Source organism: Syngnathus typhle, linkage group LG1, assembly GCF_033458585.1.
Source record: "Syngnathus typhle isolate RoL2023-S1 ecotype Sweden linkage group LG1, RoL_Styp_1.0, whole genome shotgun sequence".
Taxonomy (NCBI): Eukaryota; Metazoa; Chordata; class Actinopteri; order Syngnathiformes; family Syngnathidae; genus Syngnathus; species Syngnathus typhle.
In genome coordinates, this window is record NC_083738.1 from 29028287 (window position 1) to 29054148 (window position 25862).

General features: G+C 59.4%; 5 protein-coding genes across 14 annotated transcripts; 4 read left to right on the forward strand and 1 right to left on the reverse strand.

Annotated features, from left to right (window-relative positions):
* The first annotated feature begins 46 nt into the window (after positions 1–46).
* On the forward strand, positions 47–3816 carry ecsit (ECSIT signaling integrator). Of its 4 annotated transcripts, XM_061279345.1 has the most exons (8): positions 47–645; positions 1052–1238; positions 1524–1881; positions 1953–2017; positions 2090–2176; positions 2466–2678; positions 2757–2862; positions 2933–3816. In XM_061279345.1, the coding sequence occupies exons 2-8, from the start codon at positions 1146–1148 to the stop codon at positions 3163–3165; spliced, it is 1155 nt and encodes a 384-aa protein (XP_061135329.1). In that variant the 5' UTR covers positions 47–645; positions 1052–1145; the 3' UTR covers positions 3166–3816. The 4 variants fall into 4 exon arrangements, with proteins under 4 accessions (XP_061135329.1, XP_061133087.1, XP_061133661.1 ...); XM_061277103.1 differs by having other exon boundaries at positions 1953–2176; XM_061277677.1 differs by having other exon boundaries at positions 1139–1238; positions 1953–2176.
* si:dkey-28a3.2 (uncharacterized) lies at positions 3371–8734 on the reverse strand. 5 transcript variants are annotated; one of them, XM_061273618.1, is made up of 7 exons: positions 8178–8734; positions 5893–7533; positions 5237–5602; positions 4966–5027; positions 4376–4437; positions 3992–4304; positions 3371–3693 (listed from the first exon to the last, which is right to left on the reverse strand). In XM_061273618.1, exons 2-7 carry the CDS (start codon positions 7465–7467, stop codon positions 3582–3584), a joined length of 2490 nt encoding a protein of 829 aa, XP_061129602.1. In that variant the 5' UTR covers positions 7468–7533; positions 8178–8734; the 3' UTR covers positions 3371–3581. The 5 variants fall into 5 exon arrangements, with proteins under 5 accessions (XP_061129602.1, XP_061128924.1, XP_061131883.1 ...); XM_061272940.1 differs by having other exon boundaries at positions 5893–7528; positions 8178–8731; XM_061275899.1 differs by having other exon boundaries at positions 3996–4304; positions 5893–7528; positions 8178–8727.
* Positions 8735–9444: 710 nt separating this feature from the next.
* Positions 9445–13083, forward strand: zfta (zinc finger translocation associated). 2 transcript variants are annotated; one of them, XM_061290456.1, is made up of 6 exons: positions 9445–10028; positions 10898–11380; positions 11518–11862; positions 11951–12368; positions 12459–12505; positions 12612–13083. In XM_061290456.1, exons 1-6 carry the CDS (start codon positions 9881–9883, stop codon positions 13067–13069), a joined length of 1899 nt encoding a protein of 632 aa, XP_061146440.1. In that variant the 5' UTR covers positions 9445–9880; the 3' UTR covers positions 13070–13083. The 2 variants fall into 2 exon arrangements, with proteins under 2 accessions (XP_061146440.1, XP_061146448.1); XM_061290464.1 differs by lacking the exon at positions 12459–12505 and having other exon boundaries at positions 9454–10028; positions 11951–12334.
* Positions 13084–13763: 680 nt separating this feature from the next.
* On the forward strand, positions 13764–23778 carry LOC133161917 (sperm-associated antigen 17-like). 2 transcript variants are annotated; one of them, XM_061290663.1, is made up of 38 exons: positions 13764–13956; positions 14342–14482; positions 14566–14625; positions 14702–14830; positions 14947–15082; positions 15821–15994; positions 16099–16286; positions 16367–16519; positions 16790–16844; positions 16949–17355; positions 17420–17548; positions 17647–17797; positions 17868–18181; positions 18257–18541; positions 18627–18781; positions 18849–18961; positions 19033–19091; positions 19157–19396; positions 19464–19578; positions 19652–19741; positions 19869–19979; positions 20115–20176; positions 20239–20347; positions 20431–20564; positions 20635–20719; positions 20795–20952; positions 21027–21290; positions 21412–21567; positions 21676–21794; positions 21916–22046; positions 22111–22244; positions 22366–22533; positions 22604–22711; positions 22814–22883; positions 22954–23044; positions 23138–23188; positions 23280–23556; positions 23637–23778. In XM_061290663.1, exons 1-37 carry the CDS (start codon positions 13828–13830, stop codon positions 23482–23484), a joined length of 5379 nt encoding a protein of 1792 aa, XP_061146647.1. In that variant the 5' UTR covers positions 13764–13827; the 3' UTR covers positions 23485–23556; positions 23637–23778. The 2 variants fall into 2 exon arrangements, with proteins under 2 accessions (XP_061146647.1, XP_061146638.1); XM_061290654.1 differs by having other exon boundaries at positions 17868–18541; positions 20242–20347.
* Positions 23577–25203, forward strand: LOC133158598 (sperm-associated antigen 17-like). Its single transcript, XM_061285925.1, has 8 exons — positions 23577–23592; positions 23637–23790; positions 23857–23918; positions 23994–24112; positions 24178–24356; positions 24423–24483; positions 24619–25025; positions 25090–25203. The coding sequence occupies exons 1-8, from the start codon at positions 23577–23579 to the stop codon at positions 25097–25099; spliced, it is 1008 nt and encodes a 335-aa protein (XP_061141909.1). The 3' UTR covers positions 25100–25203.
* Positions 25204–25862: the final 659 nt, after the last annotated feature.

Genomic DNA, 25862 nt, shown 5'->3' on the forward strand with positions numbered 1-25862 from the left:
GCCATCATGCGGACGTTTTCATCACTGCAACGGTAGTTTCCGTGAACTTTGACCAAGGTTTGATATTTGCTCTCAATAGTTGATCATTTGTTTAATGATAAGAATATAAACCCTTGTGCTTTTTCTTCAGTTTGAGTCTCTCGGTATACTACATGATGATTGGATACCAAACGGCTGAAACGAGGATCATGACGCTCTCACGCAGTGACGACATGAAATACAATTCAATGGTTATCGTTATCCGGTTTGGGGGGTTACAAACGTTACAAACACAAAACATACTCCAACGAAAAGCTCATGCGGTATGGAACTATTTAATGAGTTCATTTAATGGTACTATTTAATCTACTGTGTTCCTAAAAAGAATGTCATCCAAATTCCGCTCTCTTCAACTTCCGATAAGATGTGAACACGCAGGAGTGCTTCTTCATAGCTTGCCTTTTCCCTTAGCTGAGGAAGCACATCTTTTCGATCGTTTTATTTCAGTTTGTCTCAATGTTAGAGAAAAAAAGGGCGGAACTAATGTCAGCGTTCTTGGCCGGCGGGATTTGGACGAAGCATCCGGAAGTCGGTCGGTCGGTCGGTCGGTCGGTCGGTCGACGTTTCTGCCCGGCGACACTCATAAAGAGCAACTTGAAGGAGACGGTGAGCGAGCGAGCGAGCGAGCGAGCGAGCAAGCGAGCAAAGCATTCGTTTAATATTAAATTAATATATTATATTAAACTTTAATATATGCAGTACACGCAAACGCCACTGTACTAGCTTGTTTTTAACATTGACCCACATGACAACCACGATGTACCATCCGAATCAATGATGTATTCCGGTTTTCTTCAAATGTATATGACACTGTCCGCAACCGCATGCATTTTGCAACTAGAACACTGCGCTTAAAACCCGACGAAAGAATGCATAGTATCGCTTAAAAGTGAGGTGACATGTCTACCTAAACGTATGAAAATACACATATCGTAGGACTGCTTGCGAAGTTAAAACAAGATTTAGGTGTCAATGTGGAAATGGTTCGCCTCATATAAGTTCCTAAATACAGCGCGCAAATGGCGACGTCGTTGACCACGAGTGTGCTCACCTGTCTTCAATGAGTGTGAGATCGTCATGCACCTTCTTCCTACTTCAGTCGTACCATGCATTGCGCCCGCTGCCTGCTCCGAGTTCTGGGCCAGTCGGTCTACCGTGCTGCTCGGCCCAGTTTGCTACGCAGTCCACAGCACCGTCAGGTAAGACAGCGGTCCGAATTTAGGTCCGACTAAACCATTGTGAAGGCCTTCATGGTGTACTATTACATGCTTTTGGAAATGTTCATGATTCCGTTTTTACCATTTGAGTATTCTTTGAACCTATAGAGTGTCGTTTTTATCAACGTAATCATTCAAGTACATTTTGCTATATGGAAGCAGCACACTGTTGACGTGGAAACTGTGCCGTGCGTGGCTTACAATAGGAAATATCTGGAAGGAAGAATGTCACAACATTTGGATGCGCGCTCCCACCACGTTCCACAGGTGCCGCGGCGCTTCCGCAGCAACGACACACCCGCCGAGTTTGTGGGCTCCGGGACGGCGGTGGCGCGCGACCCCTTCGCCGGCGCCGAGCACAAAAGCAAGGCCTCTTTCGCCGAGGCGCTGCGGGCCTTTGCCGAGGCGGACGTGAGGCGCAGGGGCCACGTGGAGTTCATCTACGCGGCGCTCATGAAGATGCCCGAGTTTGGCGTGGAGCGCGACCTGGCCGTCTACAACCAGCTGCTGGACGTCTTTCCCAAGGAGGTGTTTGTGCCCAGGAACTTCATCCAGCGCATGTTCAACCATTATCCTCGGCAGCAGGAGTGCGCCGTGCAGTTGCTGGAGCAAATGGAGAACTACGGTGCGTGTGACAAAGGGTTCGCTGGCTCAAAGCCGCAATCTGAACCGGTGTGCTCTTTTTGCTTTGGCCAGGAGTCATGCCCAACGTGGAAACCAAGGTCCTGCTGGTGCGGATCTTTGGCGACAAGGGCCACCCTGTGAGAAAGTACCAGCGCATCATGTACTGGTTCCCCAAGTTCAAACACGCCAACCCCTTCCCCGTCCCGCAGCGGCTGCCCGAGGACCCGGTGGAGCTGGCCCGCTTCAGCCTGAAGCGGATCGCCGACGACCTGGATGCCCGAGTCACCGTTTACCAGGTGGTGCCCGCCCGTTTCAAATCATAAGGGGGAACGGGAGACCGGCAAAAGAGGGTCGGGACTTTGTCTTCGTCTCGACGGCATCCCTTATCGCTCGCCGGTCGGTCGGTGCCCGACCAAAACACGCGGCCGCAAATCTGACGACATGACCCCCAAACTACATTTTCGGAGCACAAGTGTACTTATTTGGACAAAGGGACTGAAGCTTTTCTTTTCCCTCTTTTCCAATCCCCACGAGTCATCAAGATAGCTAGCGTGGCCATCGTCTTACCTCCCATCTGGTCAGCAGACGGCGCGCACGGACGTGAGCCAGAGCGGCGGCGAGCAGACGGCAGCGGCGCCGCACATCGTGGGCATCCAGAGCCCCGAGCAGATGGGGCTACTCGGCGAGCACGACCCCGACAGGCCCGTCTTGGTGGAGGGGCCCTTCCCGCTGTGGCTGAGGAAGACGTGCGTCCACTACTACGTCCTCCGGGCCGAACCGGCGCCGCCTGAGGAGAGGGTGAGCAGAGCCGCTGCTCGCCAGCACACGTCAAAGAACTGAAATGGAATATTTCTCTTTTTCTTTTTTTCCCCCAAGGCGGAGGAGCCCTACGACCCAGAGCGCTGTTTTGACTACCCTCTGCAACTCGACTTGGACTTAGATCGGGACCTTGGGGACATGGACACTTTAGATGTTGAAGACTGTAAGAAAGACATTTGGGATGGGAAACTCTTTGGTGACTTACTCAACTTTTGCTGTGTCTTTCCCCCTAGTGGACGAAGGTCCAGTTTATGCCATGTGCATGACCAGCCAGGGGGACCAGGCCACGCTCAACCGGTGGATCTCCGGTCTCCAGGAGAGCAACCCCATCCTGGGTCGGATCCCCACCCTGTTCCGCCTGCGAGCCGCCGCCGCCCCCCCGAGGGAGCTCCCGGCAGAAAGCCCGACAGACGACTCTCTCGGGAGGGAGACGCCGCCCGAGGAAGCGAGAAGGAGCGCCAACTGACCGAGCGGGCGGGCGGGCGGGCGGTCTCCTCTGCCCTCGCCTTCCCTCAAACCCAGATGGAGTCTTCAACGTGCGTCTTTTGGGAAGGAGAAGACGGCAAGAAAACACTCTAGAGGCCGACATGCGTGGCGACGTGCATGTGGCCGGCCGCAAGCGCGCCCCATAAGAACTAATTGCACTGCTCGCAAAAGAAATTGTCCCAGAGTGACAAAAAAGAGCATTTAATTGCAGAAGAAAAGGCATCAGTTGGCACGTGCCAAATCCATTGGAAAGCTTGCGGTGGGCCGGTGTGCACACGTCCACGCAACGCAAATGCTTTCTGGCCTGCCAGATGCTGAAAACTTTGTGCTGTCACCATGCTCCTGAATTGAAAGAGCCAATCTCTCTCCCTCTCACGCTCTCCTTTGGCTCCAAAATCACATTGGCGACTTTGCCCGTCCGTGGCTTGGCGGGATCACCGGACATGAATACCTGAAGATGTCTTTTGGAGAAGTTGCTTTTATCCCACACGTCAGTTCCTGTGAGTCTCTGTTGAACAAAACAGGTCTATTCATTCATTGCAGTTGTCGGTGAGTAAACGCGGGCGGGCTACCGACCGACCGACCGACCAGGGGATCGAAACAACAACAACAATAAACTGTGTTCCAAGTGCTCGTTGCTTTTGTCCATTTTTCCTCAAATACATTTCTTTGGGATGCGCCGATTCCAACGAAGCAAAGCGCCACAATGACGCCATTCGATTCTACTCCTTCATCGATACAAAAACGGTCCGCGATGTCATCGATCGATTTGGCAGTTGGCGCTAAACCGAGACGAGCTCGCCTACCTACCTGCCAGGGCCGCGTGGCGCCGCTGGAGCTGGCTGGTGAAGAAGCGCTCGCGCCGGGACACCTGCTCGTCCCAGGCCTCCAGGATGCGGCGGCGCTGTGCGGGCTCCAGGGCCCGCGTGTGCGGGTGGGCCTCCTGGATGTGCGCCAGCACGCCCTCCAGGCTGTGAGAGTGCTGCAGCTCACCGCACGCCACGCACACCAGCAGCCGGTCCAGCGGCTCGTAGTCCATCAGGTAGGTGTTCCTCCACGTGGCCTCCGACACGGGACCTTCCTCGCCGGTGGGGCGCTCGGCCGTCCCGAGTAACTCACCTGGCGACGCGGTTGACCGTCGTTATTTTTGTTTTTCCAAATGAGTCTTTCCCTAGCTGCTGCCGCGTTACCTTGCGGCGGTGGTGCGGCGGCGGCGGCGGCGTGAGAGCAAGTCCCGGCGTCCGCCCGATTGCTGTGAAAGCAAAGCACAACGGGAGAACGATACACATGGACGGGCGAGCGCAACTGCGAGTCCCTTTTCCATCTCCGCTCGGCTCGCTGCGAGCGACTTATGTGTGAGATTATTAACACATTATATCCTTTCAAATGTTATTGTCACACTAAACCGCAAGAGGACGCTCTCGGCCCGTGGAATAGTTGCAACTGACCATGAGTCCGACGTCCGCTTACGAAATCAGCAGAGTTGTTTATGAGTGACCCAGAGGACAAAGATTTGGATGGATTTGGAGTGGGACGGATGCTTCGATAAACTTGTTATTGATGTTATTTGAATAAGTCTTAATATGTGACGTCAGGCACGTTCTCAGCTCCTCGTTCATGTCACGTGAGCATCGCGTAGCGTTCAGCCTGTTGTTCCCTATTCGTGTCAACCGACGAGCAGGTCGAGACACAGACTAGAGTTCTGGGCTGTCATTTCTCCGTACGTAGCGTCTTTAACGAGAACAAACGATCAAGGTCCAAAGCAAATGCAGTTTCCTACCTGACGAGAAGTCCTTCCGCGTCACTCAAAGGCTCGTCGGGCATGGCACGCTGACAAAAACCCTGTGCGATGAAAACAGAGAGAAAGAAAGAAATAAAAGCATGGCTCGTCACCGTTGGTGGCTAGCTAGCCTAGCCCCGTCGTTGCCGGCCGGCCGGCAGGCAGGCAGGGCGGTTGGGAAACGCCTTAGCAATGGGTGTCTCGGCGGTTGCCATGGCGAAGAACCCAGATGGCCTACTGGAGTAAGCGAGCCTCTCTGGACTTTTTATACCTGGAGCTTGCGAGCGGGCGGCGTGCAGGTCCTCCCGCGGGCGACGCCCTTGTCAGCCACACACTTCCTGGCTCTCTGCTCCTTCTTTTTGATCCTCCAGTACTCGCGCTGGCGGTTCACAAAGTCCTCCTCGGACTCCTCCGGGCGGCGCTTGGGAGGGCCCGCGCCGGGCGGCCGCAAGCGTTTCAGAGGAGCGGGAGGCCGGACGGGGAGCAGCAGGGTGAGCCCGGAAAGCGGGTTTTGCGGGGGTCTCAGAGTGGGGAGAGCGGACTCTGCTGCGGGGCGTCCGTTGCCGGGCGCTCGGAGCAGCGCGGCGGAAACCCTCGCTGGCGTCTTTGCGACGTTTACCGGGGCCAGAGCCGCGGCCTGAACAGGAATAGAGTTGTGCATTTGTAACCTCGTCTTTTGTCCATAGAGTTCATCAGATGTTACAATGGCGGACGCAGCCAATGGGAAGGCACAGACGAGTACGCTCGGACAGCGTCCCGCGCGCGCAGCGACACAAACGCATGCAGCGGTAAATGGACACAGTGTCTGGACAGTGGACAGACAGACAGACAGACAGACAGACCGACCAACAGACAGACAAGACAGACTCCGAGCCACGGTGAAAGAAGGCCAGCGTGCCAAGAGGAGAGAGAACGCCTGCGTCCCACCTGCTTGCTCGCTAAGCCAGCACCACGGCCATGACCAGCGCCGACCTTGCGCTGGCTCTCCTTCTGCCGGGCCCTCTGCTGCCTCTTCATCAGCTTCCAGTACTCACGCTTCTTCTGCAGGCTCCCGTCTGCACTCGGGCAAGGCTGGGGGACGCCATCGGGGTACCGAGCTCGCACAACCAGAGCGACCTCCGTCCTGTCGGGCTCCGAGCGCTCGGGTTCCGCTTTCACCTTGGCGCCAACGCCGGGCTCTTGGTCTCGGACCTCGTTCGCCGTGCTCAGAGACTCCTCCAGAAGCTTCTTCATGGAAGCCACCGCCAGCAAAGTGGTCGCCGCCGGGCAGTCGGCAGGCGAAGCCGGGTCAGGCTCGGGCTCCAGAAGCGGAGGCTTGACATCTGGAGCGACGCCTTGTTCCGAGGCGGGACTAAGGCCGGGCTCCCGTTTGATGACGTTCAACACGGGCGCTTCCGACACCGGCCTCGGGCCCTGCTTCCTTTGGAGCGGCGGGCCGAGCCGAGCCCCCTCTCGCCTCAGGCGGGCCGCCCGCTGCTGCCGCTTCGTCACCCTCCAGTACTCTCGTTTCTTCGCCAAGCGCTCGGCTTCCCTCAGCGATTGATCCGAAAGGAGCATCTTCCTGACGCAGGCGGGCCGAGCGACCCGTGCGGCCGCGGCCGGAAAGACGGCCTTGCGCTGGCTCTGAGGACGCGTGAGGTGACTGCAAGACCGGGGTGGCGGTGGCTCTGAGCTTCGGGCGGGCGCTCCGGCGGGGACCGCGTGGCCGCCGAGGGACGGCGTGGTCCGGGGAATGCCCGCCGCGGGCAGCGCGCCGTCTCCTTTAATGAAGCTGCCGCCCGGCCGGGCCCGCCTCATCTCCTTCACAATGTTGCGGTAACGTCGGACTCGCCGCATCAGGGAGTCCTTCTCCTTGAGCCGGACCTTGGCCACCAACGACATCTTGGCCCGCTGCTCCCGCTTTTTAATCCGCCAGTACTCTCTCTGTTTGGCGACGCTCCGCTCCAGAGCGTCACCGGCAGCGTCCGTCGGAGGGACGCTCCTCCTTGTCAGCGGCGGCGAAGGCACGGACAGGCATTTGACTTTCTGCCGTCTTTGCGCTTGCGAGGATCTCCGCCGAGGGAGGCTTGGCGGCGGCGCGCCCTTCGGAGGCCGTTCCTTGGCTATTTGTGTGCACTTGCGCAAGGTCTGCGTTTGGGCTCGCCCACCTCGGTCGGCGTGAGGAAAAAGGAAGCGAGCGGACGCGGTTATCACCGGTGTGACCTTCTCCTGGGTTTCGCTGAGCCTCGCCGCCATCTTGGCCCGCTGCTCTCGCTTTTTCAGCCTCCAGCGTTCCCGGCGACGGGCCACTCGAGCCTCCTCGCTCTCACTCTCCGTTGTCGAACTGCGCTCGCTTATGACCCGCGCAGAATGCGGCGTCCGGCCGCCGTCGGTCATCGTCCCGACCGTCCGAGTGCTTTTAGCCGAGCGAGCGGACGAAGCGGTAGTCGACGGGGTGGCGGCGGCGGCGGCGCCGTCCGACTCGGGAGCCTCCGAGTCGTCTTCCGTCTCGACCGTGGGCATGCTGCTGTCAAGCGACAAGATGGCGTCCCGCCGAGTCCTTCACGGGTTCTGCCGTCAGGACCTGTGCTGACATGACAGTAGCACACTACAGTCAATGTGGGGGGAAACGAGAAGATCAACGCATGTTTCTGTGCAATATCCATTTGGATCGAATCACCATCAAACGTTAGGTAGCATTGCAGCCGATTCCAATCAATCTTGTTGTCTCTTTTCATCCATGTTAAGTTTGCCTTCAATGTTGCTCAAATGGCTTACTGCTTTGAAGTGGGTGGTGTTACCCTCCTCACTGCTTTCATGTCCACTTGTTTGGAGGCCTTGTAGCAACACACGGCTGGCTATCTCGCCCTTCTAACGTGTCGTCGTTATGGTGATGCTAGCTAGCTCTTGATATGTGCCCTCCGCCGGCCGGCTTGCTTTCGTTCTACCCGCCGACCGTCAAAATGTCGCATTTCGCACGCGTTTTGACCCATTTCAACAGCGGAGAAGAAACGACGGGTTCAAAAGAGGTGGGGGCCGGGGGGGGTTGACACTACTAGGACGGTCGTCGAACGAGCGAGCGAGCGGGCGGGTGGACGGGCGACTCTCCGGCCCACCGGCCGGCCGGCGGCACACCGTGTCTCACAATGGACATCTAGCTTGTCCTCGTCGTTTATCTTCGCCTGCGCGGCTTCGAGGACGGAGAGTGAAAGCATGCGCGCTCGATCGTTTACCTTATCAACGAGTTACTTTAGTGCCGGCGGGCTGAGGATTTTTTCGTTTTCTTTTTCTCCGTGATGATGTGAGAACAGCCTGCGTAGGACTCGATCCGCCCGCGTAGGACTCGATCCGCCCGCGTAGGACTCGGTCCGCCCGCGTGGGACTCGGTCCGCCCGCGTAAGACTCGCTCCACGGTCGGTTAGCTCCCGCCGTGCGCGCCAACTGGCTGCCTTGACAACGAAGCACAGGACCCGGATACGGACTGGCCCGACCTACTCCACAATGACAAGGCCGCGCGCGCGTCTCGATGTTTGGGGGGGATACGTACTAACAAATATAGTCATCAAACTGGAATTTCAAGTACTGAATAGAATCCATGTACCGCGCATTACAGCCAGCCCCTTTATGATTTTTGTTTTGTTTTGTTTCAATAATAAAGTGTATACATACAATATAGGAATAAACACGATTATATCCCATATTAAAGGTGTGTGCCTAAAAAACAGAATAAAAGAGAAATAAACGCGTGCATAAAATGAAATTTAGAATTTAAATATTACAATACGAGGTAAAAAAACAACAACATAAAATATATTTAAATGCCGACCACCATGCCGCCCTGCCTTGCCCTGCCTTGCCCTGCCTTGCCCTGCCTTGCCCTGCCCTGCCCTGCCCTGCCCTGCCCTGCCTTGCCCTGCCTTGCCCTGCCTTGCCCTGCCTTGCCCTGCCTTGCCCTGCTTTGCCCTGCCTTGCCTTGCCCTGCCTTGCCCTGCCTTGCCTTGCCCTGCCCTGCCCTGCCCTGCCCTGCCCTGCCCTGCCCTGCCCTGCCTTGCCCTGCCTTGCCCTGCTTTGCCCTGCCTTGCCTTGCCCTGCCTTGCCCTGCCTTGCCTTGCCCTGCCCTGCCCTGCCCTGCCCTGCCCTGCCTTGCCCTGCTTTGCCTTGCCTTGCTTTGCCCTGCCTTGCCTTGCCTTGCCCTGCCTTGCCTTGCCTTGCCTTGCCTTGCCTTGCCTTGCCTTGCCTTGCCCTGCCCTGCCCTGCCTTGCCTTGCTTTGCCTTGCCTTGCCCTGCTTTGCCTTGCCCTGCTTTGCCTTGCCCTGCCCTACTTTGCCTTGCCTTGCCCTGCCTTGCCTTGCCCTGCCCTGCCCTGCCTTGCCCTGCCCTGCCCTGCCCTGCCCTGCCCTGCCCTGCCCTGCCCTGCCCTGCCCTGCCCTGCCCTGCCCTGCCCTGCCCTGCCCTGCCCTGCCCTGCTGTCAACACATGCAGTCTATCTGTGCGTAATGCTAAGAATACTAACGGGCGGTCGGGCGACCTGACAAACGTACGTGTGATGACGCAACAGTGCTCCAGGACGCTCGTGGACACGAGTACTGTCTCTTTAAATTTACCCAGGAGCCCCTTAAGGAGCCCCAGGGGCCCCTCGTCCGGCTCCCCACCCTTAAGACAAGCAAGAGCTTCAGAAATTCGCGACTGGAGGCCCACGCTCACGCCTTTGCTGCACCTTTTCCACGTCACGGGAGAGCCCCGATGAAAAGTTAACTTGTCAAGAGAGAGCGCGAGGCTGGGGGGCGGAGGGGGGTAGGTTTACATTGACAGGGTCGCGCGCGCGCACGCACACGCACGCACGCACGCGTCGTCGGAGCTGCCGTGCGATGCCAGATGAGTGTCCCCAACGTGCTCATGCGCGCGTGACACGTCCCGGAACCGGAGCGAGCGCGGGATGGACGTCGCCGCCGCCGCCGCCGCCGCCGCCGCCGAGCTTCGGCGTTGCGAGCAAGCTCGGCCGGAGCCGCTCTCATTAACCGTACGCGGGGACGAGGAGGAGGAGGAGGAGGGAGAGGCGGCGCGCGGGCACGGCGACTGGGGAGGTGAGGTGACGTTGAGCAAAAGAGAAAGTCAATGTTACGCTTTTCACGTGTGTGTGGCTGCTGTCAAAGCCACGGCCATTGTCAGTGGGACAATACCAATACCGCTTGGCCCCGAAAGTCTGTGTGGGCTCCTGTAAACAAAGGCTTAACAGCGCCACGGCGCGCGCGGACGTCCTCGTGTGGACAGTGGAGGGACTACAGGGGAAACAGCTGAAGCTAACCGGTTAGCTTGATCCCGGAACAAACAGTCATGTTTTCATCATCATCATATGAATGATAATAACGACAAAGTTAAAGTCAAGTTAAAGTCCCAATGACATCTGGGTGTGGTGAAATTTGTCCTCTGCATTGAACCCATCCCTGTGTGATTTGGAGCCATCCCCTGGGGTCGAGAGGGGAGCAGTGAGCAGCAGCAGCAGCAGCAGCACCAGCAGCAGCAGCAGCAGCGGTGCCGCCGCCGCCGCCGCCGCGCTCGGGAATCATTTGGCGATCTAACCCTAACCCAATTCCAAGCCTTCATGCTGAATGCCAAGCAGGGAGGCAATGGGTCCCATTTTTATAGTCTTTGCTATGACCCAAACAAACAATAATAATAATAATAACAATCATTTACAGTATTTAAGAAAGAAGGGTTGTTTTTGGGGAAACCTCATCAGTGGACAGTAGAGGCACTACAGGGGAAAAGTCAGAAGCTAACCGCTTCGCTTGATCCCAGAACAAACAGTCAGGTTTCATCCTAATAATAACAATGATGTTAATAACAATGCGCGGCCCTACCGGATACAAATCTGCTGTTGACCAGTGTTCCTTTTCAACATTGCATTATCAAGTGGAAAATCCCTGAGTCCAAGCGTGTTGTGTCTTCTTAGCGGAAGACGCGCTCGCCAACGGCCACGCCTCCCGAGACGAATCCGAGGAGGGCTCGGCGGGACCCGTCCGATCGCCGGGCACCAGCTACTGGAGCATCAGCGAGAGTCCCGACCGGCCCCTCATCCTGTCGCCGGCGCCCGGTCCGTCGTCGGGACGCAAAGTGCGGCGTGCGTCGCGCCCGGGCCTGAGCCGCATCCCGGGCCGCGACCACCGGCGCTACTACCACGAGTACTGGCGCAGCGAGTACCTGATGGACTTTGACCCGCTGCGCCACGGCATGATCTGCATGGTGTGCGGCAGCTCGCTGGCCACCCTCAAGCTGAGCACCATCAAACGCCACATCCGCCAGAAGCATCCCGACTCGCTGCTGTGGAGCGCCGCCGACAAGGAGGTCATCCGCTCGGGCTGGGAGAGCCACCTGAGCCTCGCCGCCCCGCCCGTCCAGGCCTCACCTCGGGGGGAGCGAGAGGCCGACGCTGCCGGTGAGTGCGTGCGCGCGAGTTGGTCAACGAATGGCGTCAGGTGTTTTTTTCGATTTGTTCGGTCGAGAAAAATGCTTGAAATCTACACGTACACTATTGAAAAAGTAACACGATTGTTTTGTTTTGTCCCACCTGAGCCGCACCGGCCGAGTCCCAACTGCAACAGAGAAGGAACCTCTTTCCCCGGCCCGAGGCGGGAGACGCCGGCCATGCGGAAGACGAGGCGGCGGCGGCGGCGGCGGCGGAGATCCGCACGCTGGAGTGCTACCTGAACGCGTCGCTGCACGCGTGGTTCCGCCAGGAGTTCCTGATGGAGTACGAGGCGGATGCGGGCCGGCTGCTGTGCATGCTGTGCGGCGGCCAGCTTCCCTCGCTGCACCTGGACCACATCAAGAGCCACGTGCTCCAGCGCCACCCCGACTCGCTGGTTTACACCTCCCAGCAGAAGCACTGCGTCCTGCAGGCCTGGGCCCAGGCGCACGGTGAGCGAGACGGCGTACCCGTTGGGCCAGGGGCGCTTTGTCGGCCGGCACTTGTCGGCAATTGACTTGCCTCTATTGACCGCGGCAGACGAGTCGGAGGGCTCGATCCAGTCGGAGGCCGACGACGGAGGCGAGCGGGACCCGTCGCCGTCCGGGGACGCGGGTCCGCTCGGCCAAGACGGCGGGCCGGATGCCGTACGGCCGTGCCCCGCCCGCATGGAGCGGCGCCGCGGCGCCTGCGGCGAATCGTGGCAGCTGCGCCTGGACTACCTGGTGGCGTACGGGCCCCGGGGCCGTCGGGTCTACTGCATGGTGTGCTCGCAGGTGCTGCGCGGGACCCAAGTACGCAGCTTCCGCCGCCACATCCAGCAATGCCATCCCCAGACGCTGAGCCTGAGCCAGGAGGAGCGGGAAGCCGCCGCCGCCGCCTGGACCAAAGAGTACTGTGCCGACGGCATCCTCGCCCAAGACGGTGGGTGGGTTGGGGAGCTTGCAGAACCCATCTTGTACGTACATAGATAGAAGGCGGTTCTTTTGTTCACACGAGTCCAAATTTGAGATGTTACCTGCTTGACAGTTTCCACTGTCTTCCTCAGATGTCAAGGGCCAGAAAACGAAAATGATCTGCAAAAATGTCCAAAAAGTCAAGTGCTACAAACACTTTGCGTATCCACAATGCATTTATGTTCCTTTTTGTTGTTGCTTATTTTTTGGACGGAGGCTTATTGCGCTTACTTCCCGGTCGGCAGAAATTAACACGAGCGATGCCGCCGCTGTTCCGACCGCCGACGAAGCCCCGAACGAGGACACCAAATGCTCGGTGAAAGAAGAAGAAGAGGAGAAGGGCGAGGACGGAGGAGTGAAGGACACAAGCAAGGACGCCGCCCCGCGCCACGGTCACTACGCGGGCAAGGACCAGCGGCGCAACTACCAGGTGCGCTGGCGCAGGGACTTCCTGATGGACTACGACTGCCGGCGCCACGGGCTGATCTGCATGGTGTGCGGCGCGGCGCTGGCCACGCTGAAAGTGAGCACCATCAAGCGCCACATCCAGCAGGTGCACGCGCACTCGCTACGCTACGGAGACGCCGAGCGGCGCCGCGCCGCGCTGTCCTACGACCGCAACGCCAAAAGCTTTGTCCACGCCGACGACTGCTTCCTGTCCCGGGATCACGCCCGCACAGACACAGGGCACTTTGCCACTTAAGGGGGGGGGGGGGGGGGGGGGTGTCTCAGGCTGCTCTTGTTTCAGCTTCCACAACGCTCTCAAAAAGCTCCTCCTAAAGCCTTCCCAATGCATCTGGAAAAGTATGCGCAGCGCTTGTTTCTCTACTCCACATGATGTTAGAGCTTTATCCAAAATGGAGTAAATACACCCTCCTTAAAATTCTGCACATATCTTGTAATTTTTAAAAAAAAGTTTTTTGTTAATTTATTAAAAAATGTCAAAAAGTAGAAAATCACATTCAAAGGCTTCACTCATGACCTTTATTTGGCTTTCTTTCCCCTAATAGAAAGAATTGTACGGATATGGGCATCAAAACGTACATGAGAGAACATGTTGCTGTTGCTCTCGCTTCAATACTTGGGTCAAAGCAAACTAGCTCAGCCATTTATTTATTTTATTATTAGATTATTTTTTGTCTTTATTTATTTATTTACAACTTCCTCCTCCTCCATTGTATTGAACTCCAATCGATCTGAAGCGTGAAGTGTGCAGCGTGCGTATCCGTCCGGCGGTCCCTAGGCTTTTCTTGGAAACCTTGGATCGTCATCATAGCAGCTACTTTGAACGTCTTTCGACCAAAGACGCTCCACTGCCATCTAGTGGACGCGGGCGGGATGGAACTGTGTGTGCGCTTGGTTGTCCTGGCAACACGGACGCCGAGACACGCGGTCGAGTTTGTTGCACATCGGATTTCTTGTCCCGGCAGGCAGCCAGGCAAGGCAGCCAGCCAGGCAATCATGGCCCCCAAGGCTGCCAAGAAAGGCGCCGCAGCGAAGAAGACCGCGGCCGCCGTCGCAGCCGCCGCCGCGCAGGGCTCGGAAGTCCAGACTTGGGAGAGCGAGCTCGCCAATGCACTTTTTCACGAGGTTTGTACGTAACGGCAAACAACAAGGCCCGCCGCCGCCGCCCCGGCCGGCCGGCCGGCCGACCGACCGGACGCGGCCGGGCATTGGCCATTCGGGGAATACGTTCACTGCATGTCGGAACGTAACACTTGTCTACTTGGGGCCCAGAAACAAAGCAAGCAAGTTCGAAGGAAAAATTAAAAATGGAGGAAAGCTACTTTAAAGAAGCGCAAAACCAACCATTTGTGTCATTGGCCGGCTGAGAAATGGCATCTGCATGCGTTGACTTGCTTTGAAGTTGGCTCAACTGTGATGAAGAACTTTTGATCAGAATGGAGCGAGCGCGTGACGTAGCCGCCGCTGGCTCCCGCCGTAACCCCGCTCTCGCTGGCTGTGGCGGCGACAGGACCACTGGCAAGCGTGCGTGTGCGTGCTGGTGGGCCGAGGTCCGCGCGACGAGGAGCTGATCCGGACGCTGGCTCGGGCCGTGCGGCAACCGCAACGCAAGCTCTTCACTTCGCTGTCGTGGGAGGACACCGAGGCCAAGGTAGCTCGCCGGTGCACGCCTGAGTCTCTCTGGCCTAACCACTTGAGCAAGTGGAACATAGTGAAGCAAATGTCCTTGAGCAGATTCGCGAGTACGGGAACCCCAAAGCAAAGAAACGAGACGCTTTTCCTCAGTTCTACCAGGTTTGCCACCGCGACCGCGACCGCCGCCGCCACGCCCGACTCCCGCGCCTCTCCGGACGTTTGCCAATGTCCGCAGGTGACGGAGCCCGCCAGGGAGCTGCTGGAGGCCCGAGAGGAGATCCCCGCCCAGCTCATGGCGCAAGTCGTTAAGTTCATGCTGCTGCAGATCAAGGAGAGCGACCAGCAGAGGCGAAAGGCCGAGCAAGTGAGAGACGTGGGCAGAACCATGAGCTGGATGCCCGTCCGTCTGTCCGTCCGCTCGCCCGCGCTCTTTCTGACCCACCCAAACCGCTTGCCCTTGTTGGGCGCTTCCGTCTCAAGGCCAAAGCAGCTGCTCCTGTCGCCAAAGAAAAACCGGGACCCAAAGGCAAAGCGAAAAAGCCAAAGGACGAGCCGGCCCTCAAACCCAAATCAAAACTCAAGCGCAGGGATGATGTGGAGCCGCCCAAGTTCATAAGTAAGCCACGGCCGTGATGATGATGCTGACGACAATGACTGTTTACATGCTACCCTTGCTCTTTGGGGTTGCCCGGCGATGCCCGCCAGGCTGGCGGCAAAACACTGCTTTTGTGGCAATGACACGTAGTTCCTCGGCACCGACCGGGATGCCAACAGAAAAGCGTGACTCTTGTCCGAATGCAACTGCAGCGGCAAAGTGCTACTTCTGTCTAAGCTTTGCGCCAACATAGTTTCCTGCCACTGAGATGCCGTATTGATCCTTTTTTGGACATTTTGGCATTCTTGCAATCATTTGCGCTGCTGAGACAAAAGTCAAAGTCAAAGTCAAAGTCAGCTTTATTGTCAATCTCTCCACATGTCACAACACACAAAGAGACCGAAATGACGTTTTTCTCTATCCCACGGTGACGAAACACATAACACGATAGACATACAAGTACGCCACACAATATAAAAACAAGAAGGCAAAAATTCAAACAATCAATAGTAAGAGTGATGAATAAATAATCAATAAACAGATAACACAATCAATCTGTTTATTTATTTTATTTGTTTAGACAAGTGCATTTCCCCACGGTGGGATGAATAAAGTTCCATCATCATCGGCATTTGGTCGATAATAGAGAATGGACGGTCCCCCGGGCGAGAAAGTTGCAAAGCCACGCACGCTCGCTCGCTCCCTCAGCATTGACACGTGTGTTGTCCTGTTTGCTTTTTTGCTCGCGCGGCGGTAAAGACGACGAGCCGAGCGACGGGCCTCACCACTACGTGCTGCTGCTGGGCTTCCACCAGCCTCAGCTGGTGGGGACGCTGGACGGCGCCGGCGTGCACGTGGCCAACGTCATCAGGCTGAGCGCCGCCGCCGCCGCCACCGTGCCCCCTGACCAAGTGGATGAGGAAACGGCCGACGGTGAGCTACCAAAGCGTGCGCCTTTGTCCTTCTGGACGGCCTGAGACGAGCGGAAGCGCAACAATGACGGTAAAGCGCAAATTGCAATTTCATTTGCTTTCCAGCAGCGGACGAAATTGCCGCCCGAGAGGCCAGGGCGGCGCAGGCCAAGGTGCTGGACCGCTTCTGGGGAGCCCTGAGACACGTTTTGGACAACGGGGGACCCAACTCCAGACTCCACGACGTGGCTCAGCTGGAATACGCTGTCCCGGATTCGTTGATGCCCTTTGACCCGCAGGACCCGGAGGCTGCGGTCCGCGGCCGCCTGCCGGATAGGATGTGCCTGCCAATTGGCCGGCCCGTGTCTTAACGCTCACGTCCGTCTGCTGGCAGATGGCGGCGGCGACCCAAATGTTTGACGGCGTGTCCAATCTCATCTACGACTGTCTGGAGTGGCGCAGGCAGCACCGGCACTACCTGGACAGCGCCAACTTCATCCGTGTGCCTTCGGTGGTTTGGGGCCAGGACGCGCCGCCGCCTGCCGAGGTAGACTGACGGACGGACGGACGGACGGACGGACGCCTTCTGAAATGTTGATTGCAAGGGCTCCCATTTGTGAGCAGATTATTGTCCGATCCCATGTCAGCCATTATTTGTTGTTTTGTCAGTCCAAGCCGGCCACTGGCCTTCAGGTGAGATGGACTCAAATGAGGGAGGGAGGGAGGGAGGTAGGGAGGCTAGCACTGTTGGCTTGTAAAAAGGTGCTTGGTTCAACCTCGGTTCCCTGGGCCTGACTTTTGTGGTGTTTCCTGACAGACTACAGCTTCTGTGTCCCCCCATTCCAAGAAGTCGGGGCGGCCGCCTGCCCCGAGTGAGTACGCCCCTCCCTACCTCCCTCTCTCCATCTCATCATCCTCCAGCGTCACTTTGGTAGGAGGCAGGCAAGCTAAGCCGGCTCTCCTTCTTGGCAAACAGAAAAGCCGCCCTCATCCCTTACCACCGACGTGGACATGAATCACTACGCGGGCCTGTTGGAGCAGGTCCCAGCCGAGGCCTGCTCGGTGGCGCTCATCTTGCACTGCATGCTGGAGCAGGTTTGCGCGTCCTTGGACTTCGGGAGCGCCGCCGTGCCGCCGCCGCCGCCGCCGGCCGGCCGGCCTTTGGGTCCCTCCCATCATCCCTGCACCTTTGCGTGCGTGCAGGTGGCTGTGTCGAGCGAGCAGGCGCCCGACGACGGCGAGCCTCAGACGGCTCTCGACTTGGACCGTCACGCGCTGGGCCGAATGCTGCACAAGGTCCTGCCTCAGGTCCACGCAGAGGACGAGAGGAGAGACTTGCTGTGTAGTTTGTTGAGCGCGGTGGAGCGAGAAGAGGACAAGCAGGTAGGTGCGTGAAGGCCTCGCACCTTTCTTTGTCACCTTGTCACCCGGCTGCTGGCTGTCGCAGATGCTTAAGGAAGAGTTTGGCGCCGAGGAGACGCCCAGGAGGCGCCAGCAGCAGCAGCAGCAGCAGCAGCAGCAGCCTGTCATCGTCCGCCACCACGACGAAAGGGCGCGCCGCTTCATTGGCGTAACTGTGAGTTAAGCGCATCATCAGATGCGCGCTGTCCATGCTTGGCGCCTCTGCGTCGGAAAGGCAACGGCCCTCGTCTGTCGCTCTCTTCCCCGACCGAGGCCACTCCGAGTTTGGATCCGGCCCAGGAGGAGGCGTCCGTGATGAGGCGCTCGCCGGCGTGGCAGCTCATCGACTCTGTGGCCCGGCGCCGTTGCGACGCCTCGTGTTGGAGGGTGGTCAAGCAACAGCTCCAGCGCCAGTGCACCGGAGGTGGCCGCCGCGCAGTTTTTATGTGCTTTTTGTTCCATTGGGTCAAGCTGAGCCCTTGCCTTTGCCGCAGATGAGGTGTCGTGGCCCCAGGCGGAGCACTTCTTCCAGCGCAGCGTGCTGGAGAGCATGCTGCTGAGCCAGGTGGAGGAGGACGGCGTCCTGGGAAAAGACTGCAGAGCTTTGGGAATGGCGCATCAGGCCAAGGAGCAGCCCGTCATCCCCTGGGATGACCCGCTGTCCTTTGCAAAGCACAAGTTTAGCAACCTGCGCAGGAAATGTCCGCCGCCGCCCCTCAAACCTTTTTCCCTTTGCGCCGGCAGACGCGCTCACCCTCCCCTCCTTGTCTCTGCCGCCGCAGGCCCCACCTTTCTCCAGGAAGAGGAGGTGTTTCTTCTTCTTTCTTTCTTGCTTCTGTTTGTTCTTCTTGTCTTTTTTTTGAATTGTGCCTGCCAAACGCAGCAGATCAGCGAGCGGGAAAGCGCCGAGCGGGAAAGCGCCGAGCGGGAAAGCGCCGAGCGGGAAAGCGCCGAGCGGGAAAGCGCCGAGCGGGAAAGCGCCGAGCGGGAAAGCGCCGAGCGGGAAAGCGCCGAGCGGGAAAGCGCCGAGCGGGAAAGCGCCGAGCGGGAAAGCGCCGAGCGGGAAAGCGCCAAGCGGCTCGACCTGCGCGACATTCAGAGCTGCCGGCGGAGGTGCCTCCGGGACTGGGACTACGTGGAACGCCACGAGGCGGGTGTCTTCCCGCAGGTGAGCTCGCTCTCTCTCGTCTGGGGGACTGACGCTTGCCGCCATGCCGGCCGGCGTGTGACGCTCGGCGCCGTGCTGGCCGCAGGTCCTCCACTCAGCTGCCCAGCGGTATCGCTGTGTGGACACGCACAGAGGAAGTCACAATAACGTCCTCTACGTCTTCTGCCACAATCCCATGAGTCCCGATCGCTTGTGCAAGGAGTTCTGGGACGTGGCCATTCACACCGACGTCAAGTTCCGGTAAGAGCGAGAGCCCACACCCATTGTTTGGCTGGCCGCACGGCGCCTCTCGTGCTGCTCTTTCAAGGACTTTCAAGGAGCACGTGGCAGACACCATTGCAGACTGGCTTGAGAAGGAGGAGCTGAAGAAACAGTTGTCGGCGAGCGACCGCACAAGTTCTGCAGCGCAAGCTTCAGAAAGTATACAGCCCAGCTTCGGTTCTGATGGCTTCCTTCTTCCGGGACTTGAAAGAAAAAAAAAAACTTTGCAGGTTTGCCAGAGGAAGATGACGAATCCCGGGAGCAATTTGTCACCGGAAGCTCACTCAAGGTTTCACTCCGCCGCCGCCGCATTGGAGACGCCCCGGCCTCTGAAATGCCATTGACATTTGGCAGGCGGCCAAGCTGGAGGAAGACAAGCTGAAGGAAGAGGAAGGCAAGAAAGGCAAGAAGCCGGCCAAGGCGGCCACGGGCAAGAAGCAGCAGCCGGCGGAGAACGCCAAGTCCACCGAGACCAAGAAGAGCGACAAATCGGCGGTGGGCAAGAGCAAAGCCGCGGAGAGCAGCTCCACGGCCGCTGCCGCCGACGCGGCGCCGCCCAGCACAGCGGACGACAAAGAGGAGGCCGGCGGCAGCGTAGGAGACGCTACCGGACGGGGGAGGCCAAACGCTCGCCGTCTTGACCTCTGTGCCTCTCCTTTAGGGATTCGCCGGCTTCCACATGGACGGAATGCTGGTCCACCTGTCAGGGTCTCTCCAGTACCTCTTCCCTGCGGCCGGGGGGCACGTTACCGTGGAGACCATCAGCTACGTGGAGGGTAAAGTCACGTTAGCTACCGTGGAGACCGTGGGCTACGTGGAGGGTAAAGTCGCTCACGCTTTTCTCGGCAGGTTCCAGCATGCTGAAAGTGGCCGTGAGCAAAGACGGCCACCGCTTGTACACGCACGTGGACCGAGCGCTTACGAGAAATGGCGGCAAAGGTGAAGAACCTCGAGAGCTTTGCTCGTTTGCCGCTTTCTGCTGCCGCGCTGACCTCTTGCTCGCTCTCTCGCTGGCTGGCTGGCTGGCTGGCTGGCTGGCTGGCTGGCTGGCTCGCTACTCCAAAAGAGCATCCGGTCAGGACGGCCGCGGCCACCAGGCGCTCCTTCTCGGCCTTGCTGGACAGCGGCGTCCGGCTGGCTTACACCTTTGAGGGACCGGCAAAGGACAAAGGCAAAGGTGGGTTGGTGAGCTTGCCGCCGGCTGTCATGGGCACGGCACGCGTGCCCTTCCTTTATTATGAGTATTTCCAAAATGCCTCGGATGGCCAATAATCAAATGGCCGCCGCCGCCGCCGCCGCCCCTCCTTGGCAGCCTCGGACGGGAGCCTCAAGGAACCGGAGGAAGAGTCGACGTCCAAGGGCGATGGTGCCGAGGTGCAGGTCTTTGCAATCTGCGCCGGCCCATGGAGCCGTAGACGTGATTGTGCGCTTCTTAGCAGCCGCGTGACAGCCCGTCGTCGCGGACGTGCCCCCCCCCGAGGCCGCTGGCCGGCCTCAGCTTGTCCATCCCCAGTGGCCTACTTGTGCAGTTCATGCGCCAAGACGGTGGGTGACGGCGGTGGGCCTGTGCTTGTTTTTCCCTCCGCAACCTACGTGCAGCGCATGACGACACCTACGCGTGTCCTCAGGGGAGCCGAGCGTGCTGGTGCGGCTGAGTTTTCACGCCACGGGTCGCCGCGGCCCCGCTCTGGCCAAGGAGGCGTCCCGCACCGTTACGGCCCAGGGAACCGTCATCCGATACATGAGGGACGGCTCCAGCCAGGTGAGCCCGCCTGCCGTGCCTGCCGCGCCTCTACTCGGCCACTCAGCTTTTGGTGACGTTGGCGCGGCAGGTGCTCTTTGCGGACGGCACGGTCAGCTCCAGCCTTGATTCCGGCCCGGTGTGGGTACCCGAGGCGGAAGAAGACACGACGGATGGCAAGAAAGAGCCGCGCTGAACTCCATCGAGCCTCTGCGTCTTCCACACCTTCTTATCTGCTTGCGTGCTTCCAGAGCAAAACCCCGAGAACCAGCCGGCGTCTCCTCCTCGAGGGTATTGGGCAACGACCACGCCCTGCGGCACGCGCATCTGCACCGTGGGTAGCACGCACGAGCAGAGTCCCGCCTGCGCTCTGTTGAGCTACGTGACCTCCGACCCGGTCACTCACGAGGTGAGCCGCACGCCGGTGCCACCGGCCCAACCCGGGCGAACGACATTGGCTCCGTGCCCTCGGCTTCCTTCCAGGTGATGCTGAGCCGCGAAGATCTGGTGGTGACGGTGAAGCGGCCGGACGGATCGGTGAGCGTCGATCACGCGGACGGAACCAGAATCACCACCTTCTACCGGGACAGGCCTGGAAGCGCTGCTGAGGAGGGAGGGAGAGAGAAGGTGGTGGCGGTGGAGAACGAGGCCTGCGCCACCGTCTTGATGTACCCCGAACGACACGTGGCCGAAATCTGGTTGGCGGACGGCACCGTGGTCACCTCCGATAACCAGGGAGCTTATCAGGTGGGCCGCCGCGCGCTGGCTGGCTGGCTGGCGGTGCGCGCGGTGATGCGCGTCGCGCTGCCTCCCTCCGTTTGTCCGTCCGTCCTCGTGAACTCCTAAAAAAGAGGTTTGGGGTCAAAAGGTGGTCCCGTCCAGCATCGGACTCCTGCGCATCCAAAGCGACGGCAAGTGCGTCTACTCCAGCGGAGCGCTCCGGGACGGCCGCCCCGCCTACATCATGAGTCCCACCGACAAAGTGGCCTGCGACGTCACAGACGTGGATGGAAATCACTTTCAGGCCAGTTGCGGATGTCGACATGCTGTCGTGCGCCCGGCGTGTTCTGCTGAGAACAACTCCACTTTCTACACATAGCCCCCAGCCAGCTGTACATTGCTCTCTCTTCAGGTGTCGCAAGACGGCCAGGTGAGCGTGCGCTCTGTTGGCCCAGCCCCAAGGACGCTGCAAGAGGACGACGAAGACGAGGACAAAGATGGGACGGGGGGGCCCCGAGACCACTCTCCCAGGTGACACACACGCACACACGGTGTCAGAAGGAACTTTCACACGGCCCCAAGCACCCGCGAGCAGTTTTTTTCCGCCGGCCAAGTCCTCGGCGCTTGACCCCTGCCTGGTCTTTGAGCGCAGGCTGTTCCTGGTGCACGAGGACGGTTCCGGTTCGGAGCTCATGAGTAGCCGAGCCGTGTCGGAGCTGCTGAAGCGGGCCCGCTCGGACCCCGCCGCGGCCGTGCTGAAGGACCCGCTGCCGGACTCGCCAGGTGAGCGTGCCTTTGTCCCGCCGAGGCGCGACCTTGCTACGGAAAGGTGTCTGCGCTCCTCCAGGTGAGTTTGGCATCACCGTCCTGAAACCCGGCACGGAAAACGTGCGCTCCAAGTGGGTGCACGTCAAGCTGGACCCCAACGCCATACATCAGAGCCTTCGGAACCGCAGCGGGCGGGATTGCGCCCCATTTGAGGTACGCTATCCCGTAAGGTGACGCCTCCGCTCGTGCAGGTTGCCGCCGCCCTTACTTGTGGGAACGCAGCCTCTGACTTAACACCCTAACCCTTAACACATCCCGCCCGCCGCCGGCGCAGACGACTCACAGTCCTCCGTTCGGGAGCACTGCAGGACAGGGGCCCGGCCTGAAAAAGCTCAGCGGCGGCGGCGTCCTCAGCTGCCCCAAAGTCCTGGAGATAAGGGAAGTTCAGCAGCACAGGGCCTTCGGTCGACAGCTCCGAGACACGGTGGACACGTGGCTGAAGGCGAGTAGCGACCATTCGCGACCATTCGCGACTCGTGAGCAGACAAAGGAACGCCGGCTTCTCCCGGCAGGAATACATCGAGAGTTTGATGGAGAAGGCGAGCTGGTCGGCCGACGCGACGCTCAAGGAGCCTCGCGGCGAGGTGGAACGAGCCCACGCCGGGCTTCTGCTCAGTCAGGTGCCGGCGCTCTCTGCCGACGAGCCAAGACGTGAAACCAGCGCTGCTCGGGATGCCGTCTTCCTCTGCAAAGTGTGCTAATGATTCAGAGTTCTTCTCAAGTCCTTCGCAGAGGAGCCGGAGCACCGGGAACAAGCCAAAGGCGGCGCCGCCGGCGCACAGAGGAGTCCAGGTAAAGGCAGTCGCTCATCACGGCCCGAGCCCACGATCCTTTGTCTCATTTGCCGCTCGTCTGTCCGCAGGGGACATGGGCGTTCTGTACGGCCGGGCGGTGCACGCCGCACTCGAGCCGTCGGGCCGCGCGGAGGATCCCGCCGTGCCGGCCGGCGCCGGGTAAAGGCCGCCGCCGCGTAGCTCGACCCGCCGACTGGCTCAAGCATCTCATCCCTCCCTCCCTCCCTCCCTCTCCCGTCTGTCTTCTCGCAGCCGCACCCAGCTCCAGGTGTCAAAGTGGACGGACACGCTGGAGCAGTACAGGTGGGCAGGCTCGGCCCGTGGCGCCGCGCGCTGGTCTTTGACCCGAAAGAAAGCTGGCAAAACTCCATCCGCCCCTCTGTGCGTCCCGTAGACAGGAGCTGCTTGAAGTGAAGGCCCGTGTCGATGCGCTGAGGAAGAGGATCATCGTGCCCTACTTTCATCCCGAAAACGACTCCTTGCGCGAGGAAAGCGTTGACCTCCGTTCCCGTCCAAATGGTTTGCCCGTACCACCCCTTGACTCTCTCGTGCTCTTCTTCTACAGACTCATTGTCCCGACTCCCAGAGGCCAAGTTTGAGCGTGCCCACCACCGAGTCGGACGATACGGACGACGACGCCTTCCGGAGCGACATCCTAGCCCAAGAGGCCCGTAAGCGTACGGGCCGACAAATGGGAAACGAGTCGGGCTCACAAAGCCACTTTGTCTACGTGTTGCGTTTTGCCGCCTAGACGATGACAACAAAGCGGCACAGCCCTTGGAGCCAGTGTGGCCTTTGGACCCGGCCTTGGAGCCGGCCTTGGAGCCGGCCTTGGAGCCGGCCTTGGAGCCGGCGCGGCGACCCTTGAAGCCGGCGCGGCCCTTGGAGCCTTCTTATCCTGCCAGGTTTGCCAGTCGCGCAGTCGGCCGACATAGTCAGCGGATGTTTATGGGCGCGGCCCTCTGTTTCAGTCACGCGGCGGTGGCAGCGAGGAGCAGCAGGACGTTTGGCGCCGCACCCGCCACCGCACCAGGTGCGCAATCCCGCCTAGTTCAACTGAACGCGGCTGATGTGTATGCCCCACCTTGCCCCGCTCCGCGTGCGCCAGCAGCAGCCGTCCGTCCCAGGTCGCTCCAGGTGAATGTGAGCGGGCAGCCCAGGCGGAGCGGCGTCAGACTGCCGCCTTCCATTGTCAGCTGCAAAGCCTGCAGCGTCCCCAACCATCACGTAAGGCCGGTCGCCTGCCTGACTCAGGCCGGCGTTTTGCCTGGCTAACGTTCTTTCCGTGCCAGTTCCGCCGCGTGGAGGAGCCGGTGCGGCGCAGGTGTCGCGCCGTTTCGCTGGCCGACCCCAAAGTCATCAGCAGAGGCTTTGAGCTGCGGCCGTCCAGAGTTGACTTTGGCCCGCTGAGGGACGGCGCGTCCTCCGTGGTCACGGTGGTCATGAAGAACGTGGGCGTCGACACCTGCAGGTGAGCGCGGGAGGCGGCGAAGGACGCGCAAAGGGCGTCACCTCTGCCGCTCGGCTTCTCTTCCAGGTTCCACGTCAAGCAGCCTCCGGTCTCCACGGGCCTCCGCGTCAAGTACCAGCCGGGACCCGTAAGCGCACAGGCCAGCCGTCGCAAACGCCCGAAGCGCAGACGCCCAAAGCGCCGACGGCCGAAGCGCCAACGCCCAAAGCGCAAACGCCCGAAGCGCAAACGCCTGCGCCAAGCGCTCCGTCTGTTTGCCCAGGTGCCGGCGGGTTTGCAAGTTGAACTGGACGTCGAGCTGTACGCCATGTGCGAGGAGGCGCTCCAGCTGGACGGGAATCCCACCAAGTACATCTCCCAGGACATCATCATCCCCACAGAGACCGACATCTTCTACCTACCCGTCACGGCCAATATCCTTCAAAGGCAGGCGTCGCCGCGGTCTGGACCGAGGCAGCCTTGCGGAGAGATCCTTGACGCACGTGGCGTAGCCGTTCTTCCTGAGGCCTTCTACGACATCTGGTTGAGAGAGCGCTCCGGTTGCGACAGCGGGATCCGCGCCGGGAGGCCCAGACAGGCCCGCAGCCTCCCGGCGTGCCAGCGCCTGGGCCAGAACCCGCCGCAACGCGGCTCTCTTGAGCGCCGCCGCCGCCGCTGCTGCCTTCTCAGGTACGCACGCGTGCAGAGAGTTGAGCACAATCTCTTCTTCTTCTTCTTGTTCTTCTTTGTACAGGGCACCATAAACGCACAGCTAGTCTTTGAAGAGCACGCCAACGCAGGCAGCAAGCCGAACGTCACCCAAGCGTGCACGCACAATAAAGCAGCGGTCGTAGCTTCCATTCCATTCCATTCCGTTCCATTCTTGGCTCTCTGTTACCGTCACGTTTGTGTGGGCGCCTTAACAATCGTTCTTTGTGAAACTCCAAATGACAAATCTTTTGGTTGATAATTGAGTTACTTTTGAAATGAAGTAACGAGTCACTCGTTTTCATTCCCTAGCACCATCGGCGCTATCTGATAGGATTCATGGTGTGATTTGGTTTTCAAAAAAACCCTTTGATTGACCGTCGTTTTTATTCTTTACTTCAAATCAAGCCTATTTCCACAAGGACAGGAGAAGGGGTCAATTTGTCGGACGTACATCGATAGAACTACTGAGCCATTCTTTCGTTCCGCTCCCCGCGCACAGCGCGCGCGCACGCTCGCTCGCTCGCGCCGGGGTGTCACGCGCCTCCGTGTTTAGCGCGCCGATGACGTCAGAGAAAGGTGCAAAAGCGGCGCTGTCTGTCAGCTTCGGCGTCGCCGCTTGTGCGTGCGCCGTATGCAGTCTAGTCTGTCATGTTTGCGTCCCCCGCTTTTGGCTCAGCGCCGCCGCCGCCGCCGCCGCCGCCGCCGCCGCGTGACTCTTTTTGTTTGGTTTCTTTTCTTCTTCACGCCGAATGACGGAGCCGGCCGAACATCGCTGAGCTCCAAGAGGCGGACTCGACGATGCCCGTTTGCCGCAGG